The sequence below is a fragment of the Podarcis raffonei genome, chromosome 10 (genome assembly GCF_027172205.1).
Source record: "Podarcis raffonei isolate rPodRaf1 chromosome 10, rPodRaf1.pri, whole genome shotgun sequence".
Taxonomy (NCBI): Eukaryota; Metazoa; Chordata; class Lepidosauria; order Squamata; family Lacertidae; genus Podarcis; species Podarcis raffonei.
This window is the reverse complement of record NC_070611.1, coordinates 29,582,032-29,604,759: the sequence shown is the minus strand read 5'-3', so window position 1 is coordinate 29,604,759 and position 22,728 is coordinate 29,582,032. Positions and strand designations below refer to the sequence as shown.

The window sequence follows — 22,728 nt, the reverse complement described above, 5'->3', positions numbered from 1 at the left end:
ATGAGGGATGATGGGGGTTGTTGTCCAACCACTTCACTCATCCCTGTATTTTGGAGAACCACAGGTGTCTCCTCACCATCCCAGTCACCAGGCCTTATTGCTCCTTCTCCTTGCTGTTACTACCTGTTCACATCCCTTCATTTAGCAAGCAAACAATATGAATGAAATGAAGGAGCAGCAACCGGAGTACACTTTGTCCTTTCTTCTGAGAGGTGGTGTGGATTGGACCCAGAGGGACAGGGAAGTGAATGGGCACCAGTGATGATGTTAAAATGTATGAGATGGGCCCGCTTCAGGGGTCAAACTGTGAGTATATTTTCATATCCCCCCAAAAAACAAAGTTGAGTACATGACTGCAAACTTCTAGTCTAAATGCTTTACAGTGCGCCGTTCATTTTTTATTTGCCTGCACATTAGATGCAGAACCACATACAAAATCAGGCTTGTTATTTTGTGTTCAACGAAAACTGCCTTCTCCTAGCGAGACTTCCTGGTGTGCTACCAAACTGGAAGGGCCTGCAAAAAATAACAGAATCACCTAGGTGCTTTTGAAGCCAAGCAACTACTGAGTAAACACCTGAGTAAGATGCAGGGCTGTTGCAAGGGGACAGACTCCAGACAAATGTGAGCATTTTAAAATCAATTTCAGTGGAATCAACAAGACCTGAAAATGCTTCATGTAGGTTTGTCTTGACAATGATATTACTCATTCATCACTGTCATATCGCAACCATAAAGAAGGCTATGGGTGAGATCTAATTAGTATCATTACACTCATGGAATGATTTTGATCTAGTGTGTGCCTTCATTAATGGAAGGAAAGAGGACATTTTTTTTTCCTGGCTTGCCCTAATTTCCTACAGCAACTTCCACATCTCCAGCCTTTAGTGGAAGCATTGACTGGATCCCAAGTTCTTCTGTGATTCCATCCTGTGACATCAGGCTTAAATGGTTTGTGGATTTGGTTTTCATGCTTTCAAAATCCTAATATGAGTATTTTTTTATTTTTTTAAAAAGCAATGCTCATGCATATGTTTTCATGGCTAAGGCATCCTTCCTTACCCTGAACTTCCAAGAAGCAAGATGGAAAACTCTTTGCCCCAGCACAGGCTTATGGTTTGTGGCTGTATAATGCCCTAGATCAGGGGTCACCAAGCTTTTTGAGCCAGTGGGCACATTTGGAACATACTGTTGGTGGCAGTCACAAAATGGCTGCCGCAGGAGCATCACGCAAAATGCCTACCACATTCAAAAGAACAAACCAGAGAGAGGAGACCACAAAATGGTATGGCCTGCCACCTCATCCACTGGGGAAAAGGCACCTTTGTCAGTCACCATCACACACATACACACAGAGGTCTTTATACTCCTCCTCTGTTCAGAACAGAAAGGAGAGTGAGTGTCCACTCCTGGCATCCAATGAAATGTGGGCAAGTTTAAGGATGTATGCTCAATGTGAGGCTGAAACAGCGAAACAGGAAATGAGCAGACAAAACAAGCAGTCTCATGTGAGTTGTGTTTTTTGGAGGAGATATTTAATGTTTTTTAAAGGAAATATTTTGTGGGTGCCGTAGGAGGTGCTGGAGAGCACACTAGCGCCCATGGGTGCCATATTGGCAAACCGATGCAAAACCTCAGGGGTTTGTTTGTTTTTAAAGACAACCCAGAGTACAATTTGTTCAGAGATCATCTATACAACATATACACACGCATTTTAAAAAAGGCAATTCCTTACACTGTGACAGCAGTGAAAATATGCAGCAGTATTTCAGGCCACATTAAATTGTTGAGGCTGGGTAGTACAGCGATGTTATAAAATATTGCAATTCTCTCTTTTAATAAATACTTGAAGTTAAGACTGAAGATGAGAATAATCAAGTACTGCGTTGCAGAAAAATAATAATTTGTTGAAGTATTTTTCATCTGTTACAAATAAATTTTATTTACCAAACACAATTAAAAAAAGAAAAACATTCCCAGCAGATATGAATGATGAAGATTACATTCTGATAAAGGAAGGCTTGCAAAGAACCAGGCAACTTTGATTCTTTTGGACTAAGGATTTGTTCTGGTATATATATATATATATATATATATATATATATATATATATATATACCTTTTCAATACGTTCATGTACATTCATGTTAATGTCATTATTTACACATTCCAGAAAAATTAGACATATTGGCTGGGATCCATAGCAGGAAGATATGTGCATGGAAGAGAACTGTGCGCAGTGAGGATTTTGCTTACTGTTTTGGCCATAACATATTCCACTGCAGAAGAGGTAAGCTATTTTTTATATGGACCAATGGATTGTCTCTTTAGCAGTGGGAAATGCAGTGGTTAATTTTTTAAAAAGCAAGCACCACCAGGGCTGCACATGGAGTTTACTTTTGGATCCCAGCCACTGTGTGTAAATTTAGGGGTTGATTCATTCAGAAAATTATGCAGGCATTGTGCTGGTTGCCACAAGGTATTCAGACTTGGTCTGTATATGTAGAACCCTGCTTCCATTCCAACTATCTCCTAACAAGGCTGATGTTAGGACAACAGAGAAACATCTCTTTCTCTGACGATGTAAAGTTGGATATGTGGTATCACTTACAGCTAAAAAAATCAGGCTGGGTGGGCTACTGTTCGTATTTACACAGTTACAGTACACAAAATGGCTGCATATTGTGGACGGAGGTTCGTTGATGACTTCATTGGAAATATATGTTATAGGTGCTCTTTTGAGGTTTTGTACTCATCTTCAGACTTAGAAATAGCAAGAAAGGAGACTCTAGCAGGAAAGAACAGTCACTAAGACATAAAAAGAAGGGGATTATGGAAGAAAACGCTTCCAATAGTTCATGACAAAGACAATCCAAGCACCAGAGAGTATGCCATTATTATCCTACAATGGAGCTCAAGAGAAATACTCAGCTGAGCTCTTTGGGTATTACTTGCATGAAACTCTCAAAGTTGTGTGGCTCCTTCTGCCCTCAGCATCAGTACTGAGACTGAAGCAGATGAGGCTCCCAGGCTCCGTGCGTGATTTAGATCTGTGGTTACCCAGGGTTACAAGTCATATGGGTTCACCTCCACCTATAGAGAAGGCCCTTTGCTTCAGAGGTTTTCTGTCTCAGCTCTGTGATAGAAAGAAGAATGGCACAAGGATGGGAATTGGTCCAAATATGTGGTCCTTTCACCAAGATTGATCAACTAGCATAAGATTTAGGAACCACAAAAAGTTCAGAGCACCCTGCAAGAAGGAAATGTCCATAAAATAATTTGACAGGAACCAAATATGGAATTTCCCAGCGCTCAAGAATATTCAGAACTTGAATTTGGCTCAGGCATGTCTCTAGTTTACAGGAAAAGAAGAGGAGGAGGAGATGTATTGCATTCTAAGAGAACCAGGGAGGTGTTCATGGCTATTTTTTCTAGAAAAATAGCACTGATAGGGACCGCTTAATCTTAAGATGCTACTTTAATAGGATTGAATTGCACAATGGTCAACTTCAGGGCTAGCCCAAATATTAGGAAAAGTGAGGCAAGTGCCTCAGGCAGCAAATACTGGGGGCAGTTGCCGCTCATGGCTGTTCCTGCTGAGCTCTCCCAGCTTCTCTGATGTCACGTGACCTTTCCTGAGCCCCCTAACCTGGCCTGCTTTCTCAGGTGTGGTTGAGGATGCTATCCCATCGCCAGTGTTGCAATACAATTGCCAGCCAGTACATGGTATGGAGTGGAGGCACAATCTTTCCTTAACCTCAGGTGGAAAAAACTATTGGGCCAGCCCTGGCTAACTTTCATAAATTAATTTCTTTTTAAAGGACTTTTAAGGATCTAGGAGAGCCACATGGTTATCCAGATCCTGGACTACGAGTTCAGCTCTGAGCAGACTGAGTTACATGTGCTTTAAGTGCCTTAGGTCTCAAAAAAGGCAGTGATGCTTTGGATCAGCTTTGCATTCTCTCTTTACATTACGTAGAATACCCATCTAAATAAAGACAAGCAAAACAAACATAATGAAATTATCCCAAAACAACAAATAAGATATGCAAAGAAGAGAGCGGGGGCAAATGTGTCACCTTCTTCTCCCCTCTTTTTTAAAACAAAAAAACAACCCTTGAGGTGTTAGCATATTTAATATGCTTGAGAATCTGCCAAATAGTCAAATTTTTAGAGGTTAAAAAAATAAGAGCTTCAATGAATTTGAAAACGTTCCTACTTTTCTGAAAGGAGTGCTGCATAAACAGTGCATACATATTTTATGAATCAAACCCTGAATTTTCACTTCTAAAACATTTGTTCTAAAATATCCACCCGAGAGCTTTGCACCTTCTCTTCCTCATATATTAAACAAACATTGTCTTGAACTACATTCATTGTGAGATTTGTGTGTGGTTTGCTTTTTTTAAAAAAACAAATTACCATTTTCCTTGCAGGCAGGTAATGTTAAACAGCAATGCACTTAATTTATACCATGTGTGCTTAACTATGAATAACGGCTTAATATGGAGAAAAAAAGTGGCAACCATCTGTATATATTTATGTGTCACTTCAAGCAAAGGAACCCAAGGTATATATGTAAATAGGTGAAGGATTGGGCTATGCAGATAAAGTTTGGCTTGGTTTTTACAGGCTGCTAATTGAGTTCTATGGGATAAAAAAAATGGCCTACATCACAGCAGAGTGGAGAGGTGAAACCGGTCCCTCATCCCAGAATCTGGGGTCAACAAGGATCATATTGAACCCTTATCCCAATTATGTCCTTGAAGACACCACTCACTACAATTTTTCTTATGTAAGTGAGTGACTCCTATTCACTCATCCAGGGGGAAAATAAAGCTTTGCATTTTGGGGAAAATATTCCGGTCAAACAAAAACACGACCACCAGCTCTGAGAGTGGTTGGTCTTTTCATGACTGATAGGGAGTCCATGGATGGTGGTACAAGATTCATTGTAATCCCAAATAGGACCCCTGCAATATACAACCGTTCACCCCGGTTCCACCTGTAATAATGAAGAACATTTTCCTGGTATGGGACTGAAATCATCCTTGCTTTAAAAAGAAGTCTCATTGGATGTGTAGGATAGTCTGCTGTTAGCAGATTACAGGTGGAGAGGGGCTATACCATAGGACAACCCAGCACCACCACCTTTGCTCCATCCTGCCTATTCATTCAAAGCCCCCCCCCCCCCCGATTTGTGAACTGATGTTTGGGTGTGATCAGCCCTTTTTTTCTAGAAAAAGAGGCGCCAAAACTCACCATCAACACCTCCCTTGTTCTCTTAGGATGGCAATGGCAACTACCTGAGAGGTGCCATAACTGAGTTCTGGAAAGTTCCGGCTGAAACACACAGGCCCTGAGTGTGATCCATATTAAAAACAGGGTTGGGTGCTGTTGCTTCCACGAAGCTAAAGCGAGTTTCTCTTTGTTCCACCCCTCTCCTGGACAGAAAGATTAAACTCAATGCTAAAGGGGCACAGAATGGAGAGGGCACCCTACTTTTTTGGTTCTTGGTTTAAGCAGCATGTATTGTGTATCTCAAGCACAAGGATTACAGTTCATCTTATCCATCTGTGGAAGAATGGCTGTCTTTTGCAGGCATAATGGGGGGGGGAGCACACTGTAAATTGGTGGCTCGTTTTGGAAAATATAACAGCATATCTATATGCAGATCAAATACTGGGTTTTATAGGACCTTATAGATCAGGCATGCCCAACCAGTTGACTGCTGTCTACCAGTTGATCGTGCGGGCAATACAGGTCGATCGTGATCTCCCCCCAAAAGGTAAACAACTCTGTAGAATCCTCCATCCTCCCCTTAAAAAAAGGTCAGCAACTGTTGGCAACGACAGTGGGTAGATCACTGCCAGTTTTGTTATACTGGGAGTAGACTGCAGTCTCCTGGGGGTTGGTCATGCCTGTTAAAGATGAAAGACTGAAATACAGTTAAAGTGGTGTTCTGCAGGACATAACGCCTGACCCCACTATAGTGCATAACACACGTTTCACCTCATACTCTGCATGAATGCAACATTGACAGTCTTGCTTTGCATTGCCATCATGGTCTTAGAAATGGCCGTAGGATCTGGCCACATGCACTGTTGACCTGAAAGGGGCTTATGGAAGGGGATGCATTGGCCAGAAATGCATCTGGGATGAGGCTGAGGACTTCCTTTGCAAAGACTGACAAACACACCAGCTGCAATACATACTACTTTGACCTGATCTGGTGCTACTTCAATTTCATCAGTGTTGGGAAATGTTCTGCATGACCAACAGGTAAATTTCTGTGGACACTGGGCTGAAACAACTGACTTGCTTTGAATCTCCAGATTATTATTATTATGATAACCGCCAGAATATTTCTTTTGCCTTCAAATAATTTGATCTACCTACAGAGACGAAAAAGCTTACTGTCTCTGCTATTGACAGCGGGGAGAAATCCAGGATGGCCAACTAGGCTGTATGCAGCTCCCACATTTATTTTATCTGGTCCCTGTTAGCCCTATGAATGCCTGAGCACACATGGTCTACAGTAGTAAAGGACTAAGGCTGGAGTCTACACTGATCTGGAAAAACGCTATTAAACGCTATAAAAAAGTTACATAGCTCTCAATGCAATTTCCCATTGCCAATGGATCGCTGCTCTGCAGCACCCTCTGGTGTCACATTTTTATAACGTATTTTTAACATTATAACCAACTAGTGTAGATTCGCCCTAACTCCTACTTGGCAGGAATTTTGTTAGCGGGGGTCAGTTTTGTGTATCTAAATACACTTTTGAGTCCAAGGTCTCAAGAACAGAGGTAACTGGGTAAAGTGGCAGTGACAACTACAAATGTAAAACAGATTTCAAATGTGTCTGGAATACAGTGATGAGCACAAGGCAACGTGTTGTTCAGAAGTTATACCCTGATCCTAAACGTCTGTGCCAGCATATCTACATATTTGTGATATTGCAACAATGCAGCAGTTGGACACAACCCATCCTAAGTATTATTTTGCAAGTCTTAGGATCAGGCTGTAAATATTTCATTGTCAAATCTATTACAGCATAGGGAAATGACCCTTTATTTGCCACAATTAAAACACCTATTGCGCTTAGCAATAAAACCCACCAGTTCTTGTATCTGATTTCGTTTGCCCTTGAAAATCCACATAGTAAAATTTGATCAGAAGGAAAACGGCTTTTGATCCACTGAAAGTTCCCTATGAAAGAGTAATTTGCTTTGTGCGCTTTTTGCTCAGGTAGCTGTTAACAGTAACCTTTCATTTTTAAAATCATGTTTTCACACTCTTTCCACCTTCTGGCCCAAAACATACCATGTGAAGAGGTCAATAGGCATTGATCAATATCTGAAGGTTTAAGACCTTTGTTTTCCATTCCTAGACAACCTCCTATTTTTGCATTAGACACATGTTTGTAGCAGGAATCGTTTGGTTTTTTTTGGAAGACCTTGCAGTCCAAGTTCTACCTGATTCGAGTCAGCATTTGAACGGACTCACTCACACCAAGTTAAAAACAGGAGACCTAATACTTTTGACACCAAAACAAAACACAATATAATGCCTCAATCCTATTCCGTCCCTGCACGGAGAACAGAATGGGGTCTGGATCCACAGAGGACTACAGCATAACCTATGCCTTTGCTGCACCGTGCTACTTCTGCACTGCTGGTGGATACAGATTTTGCATCTGAGGAGCTTCAAGGTGCTAGATGCTTGAGGCAAGGTGCAGAAAGGCTTCATTTAGCTGTGAGTGGTTGGCCATGTTACAGCCATGGAAACTGTGAGGGCCAGGCTTGAATACCAATGAGCAGGAGGGGTCCCAAATGCAGCAGATCTAGCTTACCACTTTTTGAAGCATTCCCTTCTAAAGAGCCCCCCCAACCCCCCTAAATACAAGAGTTTCAGATAATCTAAATGCACCATGGTTACCTTTTTCTGGGGCAGCACAGTGGGAGAGAGAGAAATTATGACGTTCTACGGCGAATCCTTTTGCACCTTCTCTCTCTCTCTCTCTCTCCATGGAAGGGGCAGGATTGGGATCTAAGCGACGGGTTTTATTTTATGTTCTGCAAACTCCTCCCCCCCTTCAGAATTGCAACTGATTATTATTTCTATAAAACCTGGCCTGTACTTTGAAGAAATACTTCTAATGGAAGTTATAAATATGAGTATTTGAACCACATCTCTTTTGTGTGTGTGTGTGCATTAAATATTAGTTTCTCTTTCCGACGGGTTTTCTGGCAGTTTGCTCGATCTGCTGACCGTCTCTTCGCTCTCTTTGTGGGTCAAGGGCTCCACTTCCTTGGAATCTGCATGCTTGAGGGCTCTCTGCCTCTCCTCTTCCGCTCTCTTCTCCTTTGCCAAAAGTCTGTAGTTGATTGCGTTCCCAATAAATAGCCAGATGCTTGCAACGATGACAATGACACCGCAGACAAAATACATGTATTTGTAATCTTTCGTTATGTCCACGAGCAAACCTGGAAGATAAAAAGAGAATCCCTGCAAATAATACTGAAGATGAAACAAATCATTCTCTCGTGGCAGGCAGAAAGGAAGGTCCGAATGCAACTTCTGCAAGTAGAAATAGTGTTACAGTGGTACCTCGGGTTAAATACACTTCGGGTTACATACGCTTCAGGTTACAGACTCCACTAACCCAGAAATAGTACCTCGGGTTAAGAACTCTGCTTCAGGATGAGAACAGAAATTGTGCTCTGGCGGCGCGGCAGCAGCGGGATGCCCCATTAGCTAAAGTGGTGCTTCAGGTTAAGAACAGTTTCAGGTTAAGAACGGACCTCCGGAACAAATTAAGTATTTAACCTGTGGTACCACTGTACTTAGCTCAACAGTGCCAGGATTTCTGTGCTATTGTTGACTGTTTCTTGCAAATGGTTCAAGAGTTAAGGCAATCATCATCGATCTGCTGCTCTTATATGTTAAATTTAACATATATTTAAACTCTGATCATCACTGACTGTAATTTTGCATTGCATTGCCATTTGACTCTTACCTCAACTGTTCTCCTTTGCATACTTGTTAACTAGGATTTCACTTTAGGCATTTAATGAAGTGAGCCTGAGTACACAATAGCTTATACTAGAATAAATTTTGACAGGTTTTTAGGTGTCCCAAGACTCTTTTGTTCCAAGAGGCTAACATAACTACCTCTCTGGAAATGCTTCACTGGTGTAAGGCCCCTTACTTCAAGAACTGCAAGGTTGGAGGTGTGTGTGTGCATGTGGTGAAAGAGGAAGAGAACTCACATTAGGAAAGGTGCTGTCTGTTTGCTGAAAAATGACCAATCCAGAACAACACAGATGCAGCTGATCGATTATGAGCTGCTATGAATTGTTCTTTTGACTGTGCATTGGTGTAAAAAGTTCAGAATAAGTAAAGTATATAATGGGAGATGGGATCCTTCCCATCTATGGACTGTCAAGTGATTCAACAGAAAGTAATGCTATGTTTGCCACCATTAAATAAAAGTAAATGGCAAGACGGGTGTAAGAGAAGAAGGGCAGAAACTCTGAAAGCGTATATGCCAAAATAAGTTCGGGAATCTTCCATGAGAAACTAGCAGTCTAAGCAGGACTGATCATTACTAACCCAGGAGGTAAATACACCACTAGGTGGCATACTGAGAGCTAGAGTAGCCAGTTTCTAATTGAAGAAAGCTCTTTTCGCATGGCAATTAAAGGTCATGATTCAGTTCAGTCGCGATAATTCAGTGTTCTGTTCAATGGTTTTTTATATTTAGACCAGGGCAAATTAAAATAATATCAATGTCTACACACCTAACTTTGAATGAAAATAAAAGCCATAAGAATATCTGGTGATCCATTGCTCTTCCCTCCTTATACCCATTGAAGGCAATTCAGACAGGACTATCATTGCATTAAAGGACAACAGCATCTTGTGGGATTGCCCACAACAGCATCCCCCGCACTTGTGATTCTCAGGAACCAGGCATGTACACTGCCTTGGTCTTCATGGTGGAAATGCAGGATAGACCTGTAATACCAACAATAATATTGTAGGGTACAATAGGAAATGGTAGACGGAAGGATCTTTGCATATGCTGTGTGGAAGAGAAAGGTGGAGAAAGGGGAGCCTGTGGAAAAAGCTCACCATGTCCGATAAAACTGTGTGCTGTCTGAAGAAAGCCAGTGGAGAATAGAGGGAGGGGAGAAATCTGATTGGGATGACAGGTGACCAGAAGATATGGATTGCTTGATTGAGAGGTGGGAACTTATGGAAACATGGAAGGAAGCGGGAGGGTGGGTGCAGGGAACCAAAGGGCAAAGGAGAAAGGAAATTAAAAAAAAACGTTTTCACACAGGATTCAAGGACAGAAGGAAATCTGTGGACAAGGAAACATTAGATTCCAGAAGGGTGGGGCCAGGAAAGCAAATAAATCTGAATGAGGTGGGCATGGAGTTAAATTTCATATATTGACTTGCACCAACCAGCCAAGCTGTTGGTGGCAGGTCTCTTAACAGCTCAAATGCATACTTGCCATTTTCTTAACATGACCATCATCAATATACTCACCTCCCAACGGAGGGCCTAAAAGAACAGGGCAGCACTCCACAATGGTGACGAGTCCTACAGCGCTGGAAAACCTGCTAGCACCAACCAAATCCATGAGGGTCTCAAAAAGGACACTGCTCACCATGCCAAAGGCAAGTCCAAAAAGTACTGCGTACACAACCAAGCCTGTGTAGTCTTCGGCCAGCGGGCACATGATGTGGCAGATGCCATTGTACAAAACGGCAAAGCTAAAGAAGTATTGGATTTTGGGCCGTATGTATTTGGAGTTTGCGAGCAAGCCCATGGACGGCCTGGCAAACATATCAACAAAAGCCAGGATGGAGAGGAGGAATGCAGCGGAATATTCATCGATCCCCTTGTGCTTGGCATAAGGAGCTAAGAATACAATGGGGGCAAAAAAGCCAAGGAACATGATGACGTTTCCAGATAGATAGATCAGAAACCCTCTGTGTTTGAAGAGGGAGAGATCTAAGTATGTGTTGATGGTTTGCCAAACGGACTTCTTGTCATTCTTGTGCAAGGCAGAATCTCCTTTCCCCTTTTCTACGTCTTTTTTGACCGCAGGGGCTGGTGTGGGTCCGACGGGCCTCATGAGAGACCCGGCCACGCAACAGTTCAAAAGAAGCCCTCCCAAAATGAGGAAGCTTCCCTTCCAGCCAAAAGCATTGAAGAGGAACTGATTGAGAGGTGCCAGAGTACTTAGAAAGACTGGACTCCCAGCCATGGCCAGTCCGTTAGCAATGGGGCGTTTTTTGTAAAAATACTTGCCAATCATTGTCAAAGCTGGCTGCAAGTTGAATGCCAAGCCCAAACCTAAAAGAAAGGAAGAAAGAAAACACACACACACACAAACACACATGAAAAATAGAGCATTCCCCTAGAATAGTACCAAATTGTCACCTTCCAAGCACCCCATATAAACAACAAACAGCCAAAATGCCAGCTAGTAATTCTCCAGAAATATTAAAAAGCTGTTGGCGCTGGCAAATAAACGTGAGCGTTCATTGCTTCCCATGTGCTTTAATGTCACTGATATGCCACACAAAATTTCTCTCGTTTCCCTCAAATTGCAGTGCAATAAAAGCGAGAGCTCTGCAACGCACGATTCATGTTGCAGACAACGGAGTGACAGAGGAACAATGATATCAAGACCTTGAGCACACTGTTTCTGTATTTTACTAAGCTATAATCCAATTTGCTCCTGGTTCATTTCACAGAAGTTATTAAATGTCACCTTCTCGACGAAAACGGCAAGAGTTTAGAAGGATAAATCCTCTGCCTTTAGCTTTATCCTTTACTTAGGTTTGAATAGGTACACATAAAAATAAGGCTTAAAATGCTTAATGGACATGGGCCGTTACACAGAAAATGACGCCCTCCCACATCATTGCGGGGTCCCGAGGTTTCCCATGGAGGAGAGACTCGCAAAACATTTCAGATTCCTTCTTTGGTGCTGTGACTGGGAACCTTATAGGAAGAATATAGTGGAATAGGCCTGGCATCGCCGGCAGCCAGTCTGCCTCTAGCAATCTTACAGCTGGGTTACATTAGTTACCAGAAGGAAGAGTATCCCTGAATGCATTCATGTCATATTCTGTGAGCAAAGATGTCTTTCCTCTATGGATGTTACTCATCCTATGTGGATAACACTCTTTCTCAGTCTACAGCCTAATTCTAAGTCCTCACATACAAGCAGCACAGTGGCAAGCAGGTTTGATTTGAGCCAGAGAGACCTGGCTTCAAATCTCTATATAGTCATGAAACTTGCTGGAGTGGCTTGGAGTGACCTGCTTTCTCTTTGGCTGACCTACCTCACAAAGCTATTGGGAGAATAAGGTGAATGAATTTACCATATTTTTACGTGTATTAGACGAGGTTTTTTGACTCAAAAATCATGTCAAAAAGCTGGATAGTGGCATGAAGGGGAAGCTGTGCGCACCAGCCAGCTGGCTGGTGGGCGCGCAACTCCCCCACATGCCACTGTGGGAGGCGCGTGCTCTAGGGATGAGTAGTTTTGGATTTGATATCCCGCTTTATCACTACCCGAAGGAGTCTCAAAGCGGCTAACATTCTCCTTTCCCTTCCTCCCCCACAACAAACACTCTGTGAAGTGAGTGGGGCTGAGAGACTTCAGAGAAGTGTGACTAACCCAAGGTCACCCAGCAGCTGCATGTGGAGGAGTGGGGAAGCAAACCTGGTTCACCAGATTACGAGACTACCGCTCTTAACCACTACACCACACTGGCTTCCAGTGTCTCCCGCAGCAGCATGGAGGGAAAGCTGTGCACACCAGCCAGCTGGTTGGCGGGAGTGCAATTCCCTCCCATGCCACTGCGGGAGGTGCACGCTCTTGGGAGTGTTTCCTGCAGTGGTGTGGAGGGGAAGCCGTGCGTGCCAGCCAGCTGGTTGGTGGCCCATGCTCTAGGAAGCTTCCCACCAGGGCGTGGGGGGAGCGGCTGCCCACTTTGGCAACCCCCAGCAATGCCCCCCCCCAAAGCTCAACAACTTTGGGCCATCTCCCCTCATTTTCTTTAAATTTAGTCCCACAAAATAGGGTGCGTCTTATACATGGGTGCGTCTTACACACGAAAAAATACGGTAAGTCTGGTGGCTGGAATGGTGAAGCTACTCCAAGATGCTCAAGCACAGGTCAGTATCATCATGGCCTGCCAGCTCCTGAATCAGTCTCTGTCTTCAGAAGTCCACTTGTCATGTCTACTCAGTGCATGGCTACTGCTACAGATTTTTTTGATTTTTTTTAAAGTATACAGGATTGCCTGTCATAACTTGATCCATGCATCTTTCAGTTAACTTTGCACAGCCAGGTCAGCATGCTGCATCTTTGCGACTCAAGGCTGAAAGAATTGACAGGACATGACAAACTGGAGCCTCAACTTCAGCCTGTAGGTTGGTAACAGCATCGTGTTGTGAAAAGCATCGTGTTTGAGAGACAACAATCCTGTGTGCCGTTTTTGATCTGTGTGTGGTTTCTCATTCACAAATGCAGACCATCGCTTGAGCGTGCAGTCACCGTGTGTGCACCAGCCTTAGGCAGTATAACTAAGCCTAGAAAACAAGTCATCTAGAGACTCTGTTAGGGTGGATAGAATGGGCATTCTATCAATAGGGCCTTCGCTGATGTTACATCATACAAACCCCATCCTCAGGCTCTTGTAACTGAAGCCCATTTTTTGGAAACATTGCATTTAGAGCTTGCTCCTACATTACAGAATTTCCACATAAAACTCTACTACACTGTAAATAAACTCATAACATGACAAACAGCAACTGGGGCATTTTGGGTACACTTGGATTTGTATTCCTTGCTGTGTATGGCGACATGATTAAAGGCTAAAAGAATCTGTAGAAAAATGGAGTACTGATGACTATAATAAGTGCTGCCACAAGCTAATCAATGCCTGGGCTGTAATTGCGCGTGACCCAGTAAGAATGGTGCAAAGAACATGCACCACAAGTTGAGTTATCATTTAAAAAATTGAAACCCAAGGGCTTTGTCTGGGATAGCGGGTTAATACTTACCTCCAATGACACCTATGCAGATATAAAGCTCTAGCACACTGTTGCAGAATGAAGAGCTAACCATTCCAAATGAAGCCAGGACACCGCCCGCAATCATGACTGGCCGGCTGCCATATTTGTTCACCAAGACGCTGCTTATGGGGCCTAAATACAGGGGGAGGGGGGAGAGAGAAATTACTTTCTGAAAGCATAAATGCAATGGAAATAAGGAGCACTTTCCGCGAGGGACAGAAGACTTCACACTCAGCTCGGAAAATATGAAGAAACTTGGTTATTCACATCAGTGCATTTGCAGCAGCCTTCCACTGAATCAGACCAGTTTTAATCCTTACAGAGGTGAACATGAGAGGTCCAACTGCCCATGTATAACCTATTCAGGGCTGGGCCTGCTGTGCAGTGGAGTGAAGCCACCTACTTCAGCTGCTGTCATAACATGGGCTGGCGGGGAGTGGATAGATGAAGGCAGCAACTGGTATCCGAAGAGCAGGGATTGGGGCAGGTGGATTTTGGAATCAGTTCCCTGTTTAAGGGTGGACCTGTCTGATCGGCATTTCCAAAACAGTATGTTAAAAACTTTTCTGTCCTGTCTTTCCATAATAGTTAGCAGATTATGGATTTTTAATTTTTATTGTATGGTTTTTTGGTTTTTTAAAAAGTGTGGTTTCAAATACAAAATTGTTGTAAACCACTCTGGTATTTTTGTATGACTAGAACAGCGGTGTATGAATATTTTAATAAACAAACAAATTTTCAAACCAGAACACAGCCACTTTGAAATCCGCACTTCTCTGAATTTTGCTGAGTGACATGCGTAAAAATGCATAGGCTAGGGTAAAGTGTGTGCCCAAACACCTCTGTTAGTGAAAATAATAGAGCAAATGCATGGTATTGGTGAATATCACCAATATCATGGGGGCCAGAGACAAAAGGCGGCAAGGCAAGAAAAAGGGTTTTTACTTTTGTGTAGTATGCAGGTTTCTACACCCATCCAAGGACACATTCCAGCCAGGCAAAATTACCCAAGGAAGGTGCAAAGCATGTGCTGTAGGCCTTGGGTGAGTCTTGGCCCCTGAGGCTGAAGTTTCCCACTTGAAATATAGGCTGGCAAATGACTCAGCCAATAATACTGCATTCCACCCACATTTTAAACAGATGAAACCCCTTTTTTTAGGCTGGATGTGATATTCCCATGCACTGGCAATCACACATGGACACTGGAGTCTTTTTAGATCAGTGTCCCCACTGGCAGTTCTGCCTAACAATTGTTTTTGTTTTAATTTGAAATGCGGGTTCCACAGAGAAAGTGGCTTTGCAGAAAAAGTGACAGATAACAGGAATTATGTACAGCTGGTACATGCACATATTATATATCATGGATATGACTACATTTAGAAATCAACCAGATTTTTAATTTGCATAGACATTGACTATTTCTCTTTCTAGGAGAGATGGAATAAAATTTTGTTTTTTCAACATTTGCCACCAAACTGACCTCTTTTGCACCTCCCTAATTAATTCAAAGACAAAAATGTCATTATTCTTTGCATTTCATACTTCTCTGAATTGCAGAAGTTCATTTCTCCCAAATATACCAATGTGCAAAAAAATGCATATTTTAGGATAAAATGTGTTTATAACTGTAACATTCAGATAACGTACATGTTGCGATAAAATGGTGAGAACCAACCAAGTCCAATTACTCATTGATTTCAGTGGGTCAACTCTGAGTATGGCTAGTATGCATTTTAATATGCTTGGGGTGGAAATGCACAGATTAAACTGGAAACCAGATGGAAGGGATTTATGAATGAACACGTGTGAAAATGACACAGACTGGAAATAGACTGCTCTGTCCAGCATCTCTTTATATGCTGCTTCAATAAGGTATAAATCATAAATGAAATAATTCTATTTTCATTTATGAACTCTGAAGCTACATAGGCCAGTGTAGTACTATTCTGTTGAGATAAGGCTTTTTATGCAGTGGTGTAGACCCACAAATTGTGAAAATCTATAGTCATAAATCATATTTCTAAGGAAGTTAAGTTGCTAGACTTATTTCAGTCTGTTATGCATTGTGATTTTGCTATGTTAAACCATTGTTTCTCACATGGGCAATATACTGTATAGTTTTGAAGGGTTTAAAAATGGAATGTATGTATTAAAGATCAAGACTGAAGGGATGTCAGACACATTTGGGGAATTTTCCCCACCCCCAAATATGTTCCTTCAGGATCTCACCTGTCTTAGTTTTGTAAGTACTAAATTACCATCCTTAAAGGAAAAAGAAATAAAAAGGAAGCCAAAGCAGACTAACATTTAAAGCCAGTGCTAAAAACGACTCTGCAATAAAGTGAAATGTCAAGCACTGCATTTGGTTTTTACTGAAAATCTATCTGTATGTTGTCCAAGGTATAAGCTTTCCATTAAAAAAACCCCAATAAAAGAACAAACTTTGCATTTGCAGTGTGAGAAGTTAAGTAAAATATGCTGTAACCTAGTGTTTGTGGAGGTCTCAGTTTGACAATCTTTAACTTGCAAGCCTATCCTGTATGGCAATAAAGATATGTTTTAGTCAAATATTCTCTCCTTGTTACTGGAATACTGTGCTAATAAGGAATCAGTGGCATCTCAAACCCCAGGACTTCTTTTTCAGAGTATATGTCAAAAGATTTCAAGCACGAGAATATTGGCTGCTTGAAATGAATGGTGCAGCTGCAACCTGACTAAGGAAGATGTTCTGACTAGATCTTGTCAGGTTCTGTAACAGGGGTGGGCGGCCTGTCAAATTTCATGGAGGGATGGTGGAGAAATTGGGGACAGGGGAGGTCAAGAGTGAAAAAAGTACCAAAAGGTTATTTCCACCCTTGAATAATATTGGGTTGTGTCCAATGTTAGTTATACTCAAAGGAGACCCATTGAAATTAATGGACATGTCTAACTTGGGTCCATTGACTTCGGTGGGTCTATTAACATGGCTGGATCCAGCTCATTTCTTGCTCAACGAGAGGCCAACATCTCAAAAGCTAGGTTGCCTTCCAATATTCTCGTGCTTGAAATCTTTTGACATATACTCTGAAAAAGAAGTCCTGGGGTTTGAGATGCCACTGATTCCTTATTAGCACAGTCATGGCTTCCAGCAAAGAATCCTGGGAACTGTAGTTTGTGAAAGCTGCTGGGAGCTGTTAAGAGAACCCTATTCCCTCACAGAAATATAATTCCCAGAGCTCCCTAGGAAGAGGGAACGATTGTTAAGCTACTCTGGGAATTGTAACTCCCTGAGGGGAAACGGGGTTCCAACTCTCCACACCCTTAACAAACTATGATGCCTAGGATTCTTTGAGGGAAACCATGACTATTAAAGTGCTATAATTGAGCTTGAAGTGTATAATGTAGATATGGTCTTGGTCAACATATTAATCTTCCATTGGGAAAACCATCACACGGGCCTCCGAGACAGCACCTTCAAAAGGCTAAAAGAGTCTCCCCACACTTTTAAACACTATAATAAAATATAGTTTTGGTGGTAGGATACACAAAGGGTTACAGACGCAGTAATATTTCACTAAATAAGAAATATGGAAAATGTTACCTGCCATATCAAGCCTAATGCTAAAGTTAGCCAGTGAATAAATTACTTAAATGCACTCAGTTTCCATATGTCCTGCTAAGTGGACTCCCTACCCACCCACCCCGAAGGAATCTGTCCCTACTTTTTACTTTAAGAGTCTAATATAATGCTACAGCCTCTTGCCTAGATGCCAAGGATATAAATCCAAATACATTGTAGCTACGAGCATGTAATCAAGCCTTTAATGGCCATGCACAAATGCAATTGCACATTTAACAATTTTTATTATTTGTTAAGTGGTGTCTGCTACATAGCAGCCTGTCTCTTTAATCAACCCCGTTTTTCTTTTTTTGCAGACACTGGCAAGATGTTCATGCTATTCTCCAAGATATGTCTTTGAGGGACCAAGTGAAAAAAGCAACACTGAAACAAGGTGAAGGCTTCAGCTAGGGAAATCTGTTTTAACAGAAGCTAAAGAGAAAATCCTATACATATGTCTTTATATATATATATATATATATATATATATATATATATATATATATAGCCTGACTGAACTGCATGGGGTTTATTCCCTGACAGGTAGGTGTAAGACTGCAGGCTAAATCAATTTCATGCATATCCTTCATTAGAGTCCTCTTCAGGCACTGGAAGTGAATGTGTGACAAGGGCAGTAGGATCATGTGCACAAGACCCACTCCCACCGCTCTCATTCCCACATGGTGCACACTGAACACAAAGGTCTGAAGCGGGCTTCTAACCACATTCCTCTCAACATGGTTATATGCCTCCACATGATTGGAATGCTGCACTACAGGGTTATTGGTCATGCAGAGGCATCTAACTTCATTCATCCAAACATGCTTGGAAGCCTCCTTCCCACTCAATGCATGGTTGAGGCTGGCATGCATGGCTCATACCTCTTATGCCAGATACGGGGAACTTGTGGCCCTCCAGATATCATTGGACTTCAGCTCCCATCAAGCCCAGCCAGCATGGCTAATGATCAAGCATGACAGGAGTTGTAAGCCATCATCTGAGGCCCTTTTTTGTGCCTCCTCCATGAGAAGTCCAGAGAACACGAGAACAGGCCCTTCCTGTGGTGGCTCCCCACTTGTAGAATGCTCTCCTCTGGTAGGCTCACCTGGTGCCTTCATTATATACGTTTAGGTGCCAGACGAAAACATTCCCCTTCTCCCAGCCTTTGCCTAACTAAACAATCTATGGTCTTTCAATCTGTGGGAGGGGGCTATTGTTTGTTACTATGGTATGCATTTTTGTGTTGTTATATTGTAAACTGCTCTGTGGTCCTCAAATGAAAGGCCCTATAAAAATTTGATTCTTATTAACAATAATTGTAGTTCAACAAGATATGGTGGCCACAAGTTCCCCATTCTTGTCCTATTCCCTCTCTCTTCTGTTTCATTATTCACCCAAGGAGGACTTAGATTTTCATGTTTTGTATTTGCAGAGGAAAGACTTTAGGCTCTCAAATTTCAGTGGCGACCTGTGTGATACTAAAATTTGGTGCCCTCCACCTCTTTCACTCTGTTCTACAGCACTGTTGTGGTGTCCCCTGCAGCATGGCACCCACTGCAGCTGAACCAGTCGCACAACCCTAAAACCATCTTTTTGGGTTGATAGAGATCATCACCTTTGATGTAGAAAAGAGGGTAGTTAATGGTCCATGTGTAGGAAAGCATTTGGAAGAAGAAAAAAGAGAGAGGGGGAAAGCTGCAACATTTCAATATGATGAGTAGTGCTCACATCTGTTGTGTGTATCTAGTGAATTGAAGGTTTGGGCATGATATGATGCATTTTAAGTCAAGCACAGACAGATTTAGGATCAGCAATACAGATTTCTTAAACAATATAAATAAGAATACAGGAAAAAGCAGTACAATTTTTATGTTTTCAGAAACACAGATGATATAGAGCATTTCCTTTTCTCCTTGTTCCCCCAAACTACGTAAGATTATGGTAGTGGCAGATAAGTTTAAAGAACCCAGAAAGGAATGAAGATTTGTTTGGCATAAAATCCATATCCTGCTGTGCTCTCAGGCAGAAGAACATTTATCAGTACAAAGGTATTAGGTAATAGGTATACTCCATTCATTTGTGAGTCAAAGGGAAGCCAGGATACAAGAACAATTACATACCTACATTTGTCCCATGCCTCTCAAAGGCTAAAATCAAAGATGTTCAAAGTAAGTAAAATGTATCTGTACTTCTCCCAAATAAGCAACACTTTTGAGGGCTGACAGAAAAACTGACACATGCTGAGATGCAGGGCTAGCAATGTAACAGGCAATATAGGAACAAGTTAGATAATTTGGTCCACATTGGCCAAGGTGGTCTATATGGAATGGCAGCAACGCTGCAAGTACTCAAGTAACACCTGGTGGAGATCCCAGGGATGGAACCTGAGACCTGTCACTGAGTGTCAACAACAGCAGCTTGATGGTAGATGATCCCACCTGCAAAATCCTCTGCCATGTCAAAGCAGCACAACATCAATAAAGCCGTAAAATGGAACATAATGTTAAAATAACAGTTACAATAAAAAATATAAAAAGCCAGCAGGCACGAATATCCGCAGAACCACATGCAGGAAATCAATGTGCTTTGTGATCTGAAAGCCTGCCTAAATAAAAATGTAATCAGTTGTTGCCTGGAAGTTTTGACTGTGCGGGCCAATCAGATGTTCCATAACTGGGGGCAGGGGGTGGCACTGAGATTGCCCTGTCTTTTGTCATTACTTTCCTAGTCTCTTCCACAGATGTGGCAAGGATCAGGGCATTGCCTGCAGGTTGTAACTCAAGTACTAGGATCCCAAGTCACTGATGGCTTTTTATGTTATTCGTAAGACCTAGAGTTAGACTTGGCAGCTCTCTGGCAGCCAGGGCAGTACTTTCAGGATTGGAGCGATATGATCCTTGCTTGCTACTCCCGGACTAAAGCATTCTACACCACCAGCAGCTTCCAAACTATCTTCAGGGGTAGCTCAACACAGAGTGAATTGCACCACTCTATCTGGGATGCTATGGGACGCGGGTGGCACTGTGGGGTGAACCACAGAGCCTAGGACTTGCCGATCAGAAGGTCAGAGGTTTGAATCCCCGCCATGGGGTGAGCTCCTGTTGCTCGGTCCCTGCTCCTGCCAACCTAGCAGTTCGAAAGCACATCAAAGTGCAAGTAGATAAATAGGTACCGCTCCGGCAGGAAGGTAAACAGCGTTTCCGTGCGCTGCTCTGGTTCGCCAGAAGCAGCTTCATCATGCTGGCCACATGACCCAGAAGCTGTACGCCAGCTCCCTCGGCCAATAAAGCGAGATGAGCACCGCAACCCCAGAGTCACGACTGGACCTAATGGTCAGGGGTCCCTTTACCTTTTTATCTGGGATGCTGCAAGAGCACTGGTTACTGAAGCTGAGCTAAATTGAGGCAAGCAGTAGAAGTTAGCTCCTTTCTGGCACCATCTTCTTTGCCTTGGTGTTGATTTAATTCTGAGGTGTGCTATAAAGGTGCCACGCGACACACTTACAATTCCAAACAGACTGATAAGTCCTTTTGATGCAGGTATAGCTGTATCTCTGCTTAATTCAGACAACTGCTTTATCTCTCCAATAGCTTCAGTTATAAATGTTCTGATTAAGATTATTGAGTGCTTCTGTGTATTCTGGATCACTTCCAGCACCACTGCCTGCTCAGAGAGGCCCTGATCACCTCTGCTCATTGTTTCCACTGTTTATACAATGGCACTGGAAACACCGAGTGACTACGGATGTTGAAAACACTCACCTGTGCAGTGCCTCCCAGGGGTGGCAACAGGCACCTTTTGTGACATCAAATAGGGGTGGTGTAAATCAGAAACTTAGATGCAAAGAAGGCTGTTCAACTTTTTGATGCAAGCTCCACTTTGGACAGATAAGGACCAGTGGCTGACTACAGGAATGTCAATGCAATCAAGGTGTTGCCCTGGTTTGCAATGTTCAAATTGTTCACAGGGTACAGGATGGGAGGCTGCATAGATTTTGGATACACCGTGGAAAAAATAATTCCTCTTGCCAATGCACACAGCACTCTCACTTCTCATTTCTCCAGGAAGAACTGGAAGAGACCCCTGCCAGAAACCCCAAAAAGCCAGTGCTAGTCAGTGCAGTCAGTAATTACTAGATAGACCAGTGGTCTAACTCAGTATTCAGAACCTTCCTGTGTTCCTAAGAGTTAGGTTTGAGGCTTCCACTACCAACCCTCCATTCAAACTGGCTCCATCAACATTCTTGAAATCCCAAGGGGAGAACTTCTAATTCCACATTATGTGACTCTTTCCTCCATATTCTTTTTAATCCAAAACCCAAAGCAGGCTGCAAATATGAGTTAAGGCAGGGAGTGGAGAAAAGCGACTGTAGCTTTTTCCATGTCACCATCACCCTCCCCAAATCACTTTCTCCCACACTCAAGGATGGATGTGGAGTCTGAATGGAAAACACATGGCAATCCAGATTTTGTGAATTCTAACTTCCAACCCAGTAGAGGGCTATCTCACTAGTGGTGCCCTCCCTGTGGAACACCCTCCCTTCAGATGTCAAGGAGAAAGAAAGAAAGAAATACATAACTTGTTGAAGACATTTGAAGACAGCCCTGTATCAGGAGGTTTTTAATGCTTTAATGTTTTATGTTTTTAGATATGCTGTAAGCCGCCCGGAGTGGCTAGGGAAATCCAGCTAGATGGGCGGGATAATAATAATAATAATAATAATAATAATAATAATAATAATAATATTACTATTCCCAGCCAGCATGGCCAGTGCTCAGGGATTATGGAAGATGTCAGTCCAACATCTGAAGGCACCAGGTGTTGGACTGACACCTGTAGCTTGTCTTTCATAGATGGGCAGACAGCTTAGAGAAAGATTTATCCAAAAGTCTTCTCTGCCAGTCTCCCTTAACCCTCATCAGCTTCTTTGCTGATTACAGATATAAACTCAGGTTGTCTGTGCTCCACTCCAACTCTGTCTACCCATGGACCTCTTTTTCTAACTGAAATATTCT

General features: G+C 42.5%; 1 protein-coding gene across 4 annotated transcripts in view; it reads right to left on the bottom strand.

Moving 5' to 3' along the window:
* Positions 1-8,051: 8,051 nt before the first annotated feature.
* The window catches only part of SLC16A7 (solute carrier family 16 member 7), a 96,010-nt gene continuing 81,333 nt past the window's right edge, over positions 8,052-22,728 (bottom strand). For all 4 annotated transcript variants that reach the window (XM_053404559.1, XM_053404561.1, XM_053404560.1 and 1 more), the window contains exons 3-5: positions 14,104-14,247; positions 10,564-11,376; positions 8,052-8,489 (exon numbers count right to left, since the gene is read on the bottom strand). In XM_053404559.1, the coding sequence (XP_053260534.1) occupies positions 8,218-8,489; positions 10,564-11,376; positions 14,104-14,247 (1,229 nt within the window). In that variant the 3' untranslated portion in view covers positions 8,052-8,217. The remainder of the gene's footprint in view (positions 8,490-10,563; positions 11,377-14,103; positions 14,248-22,728) is intronic.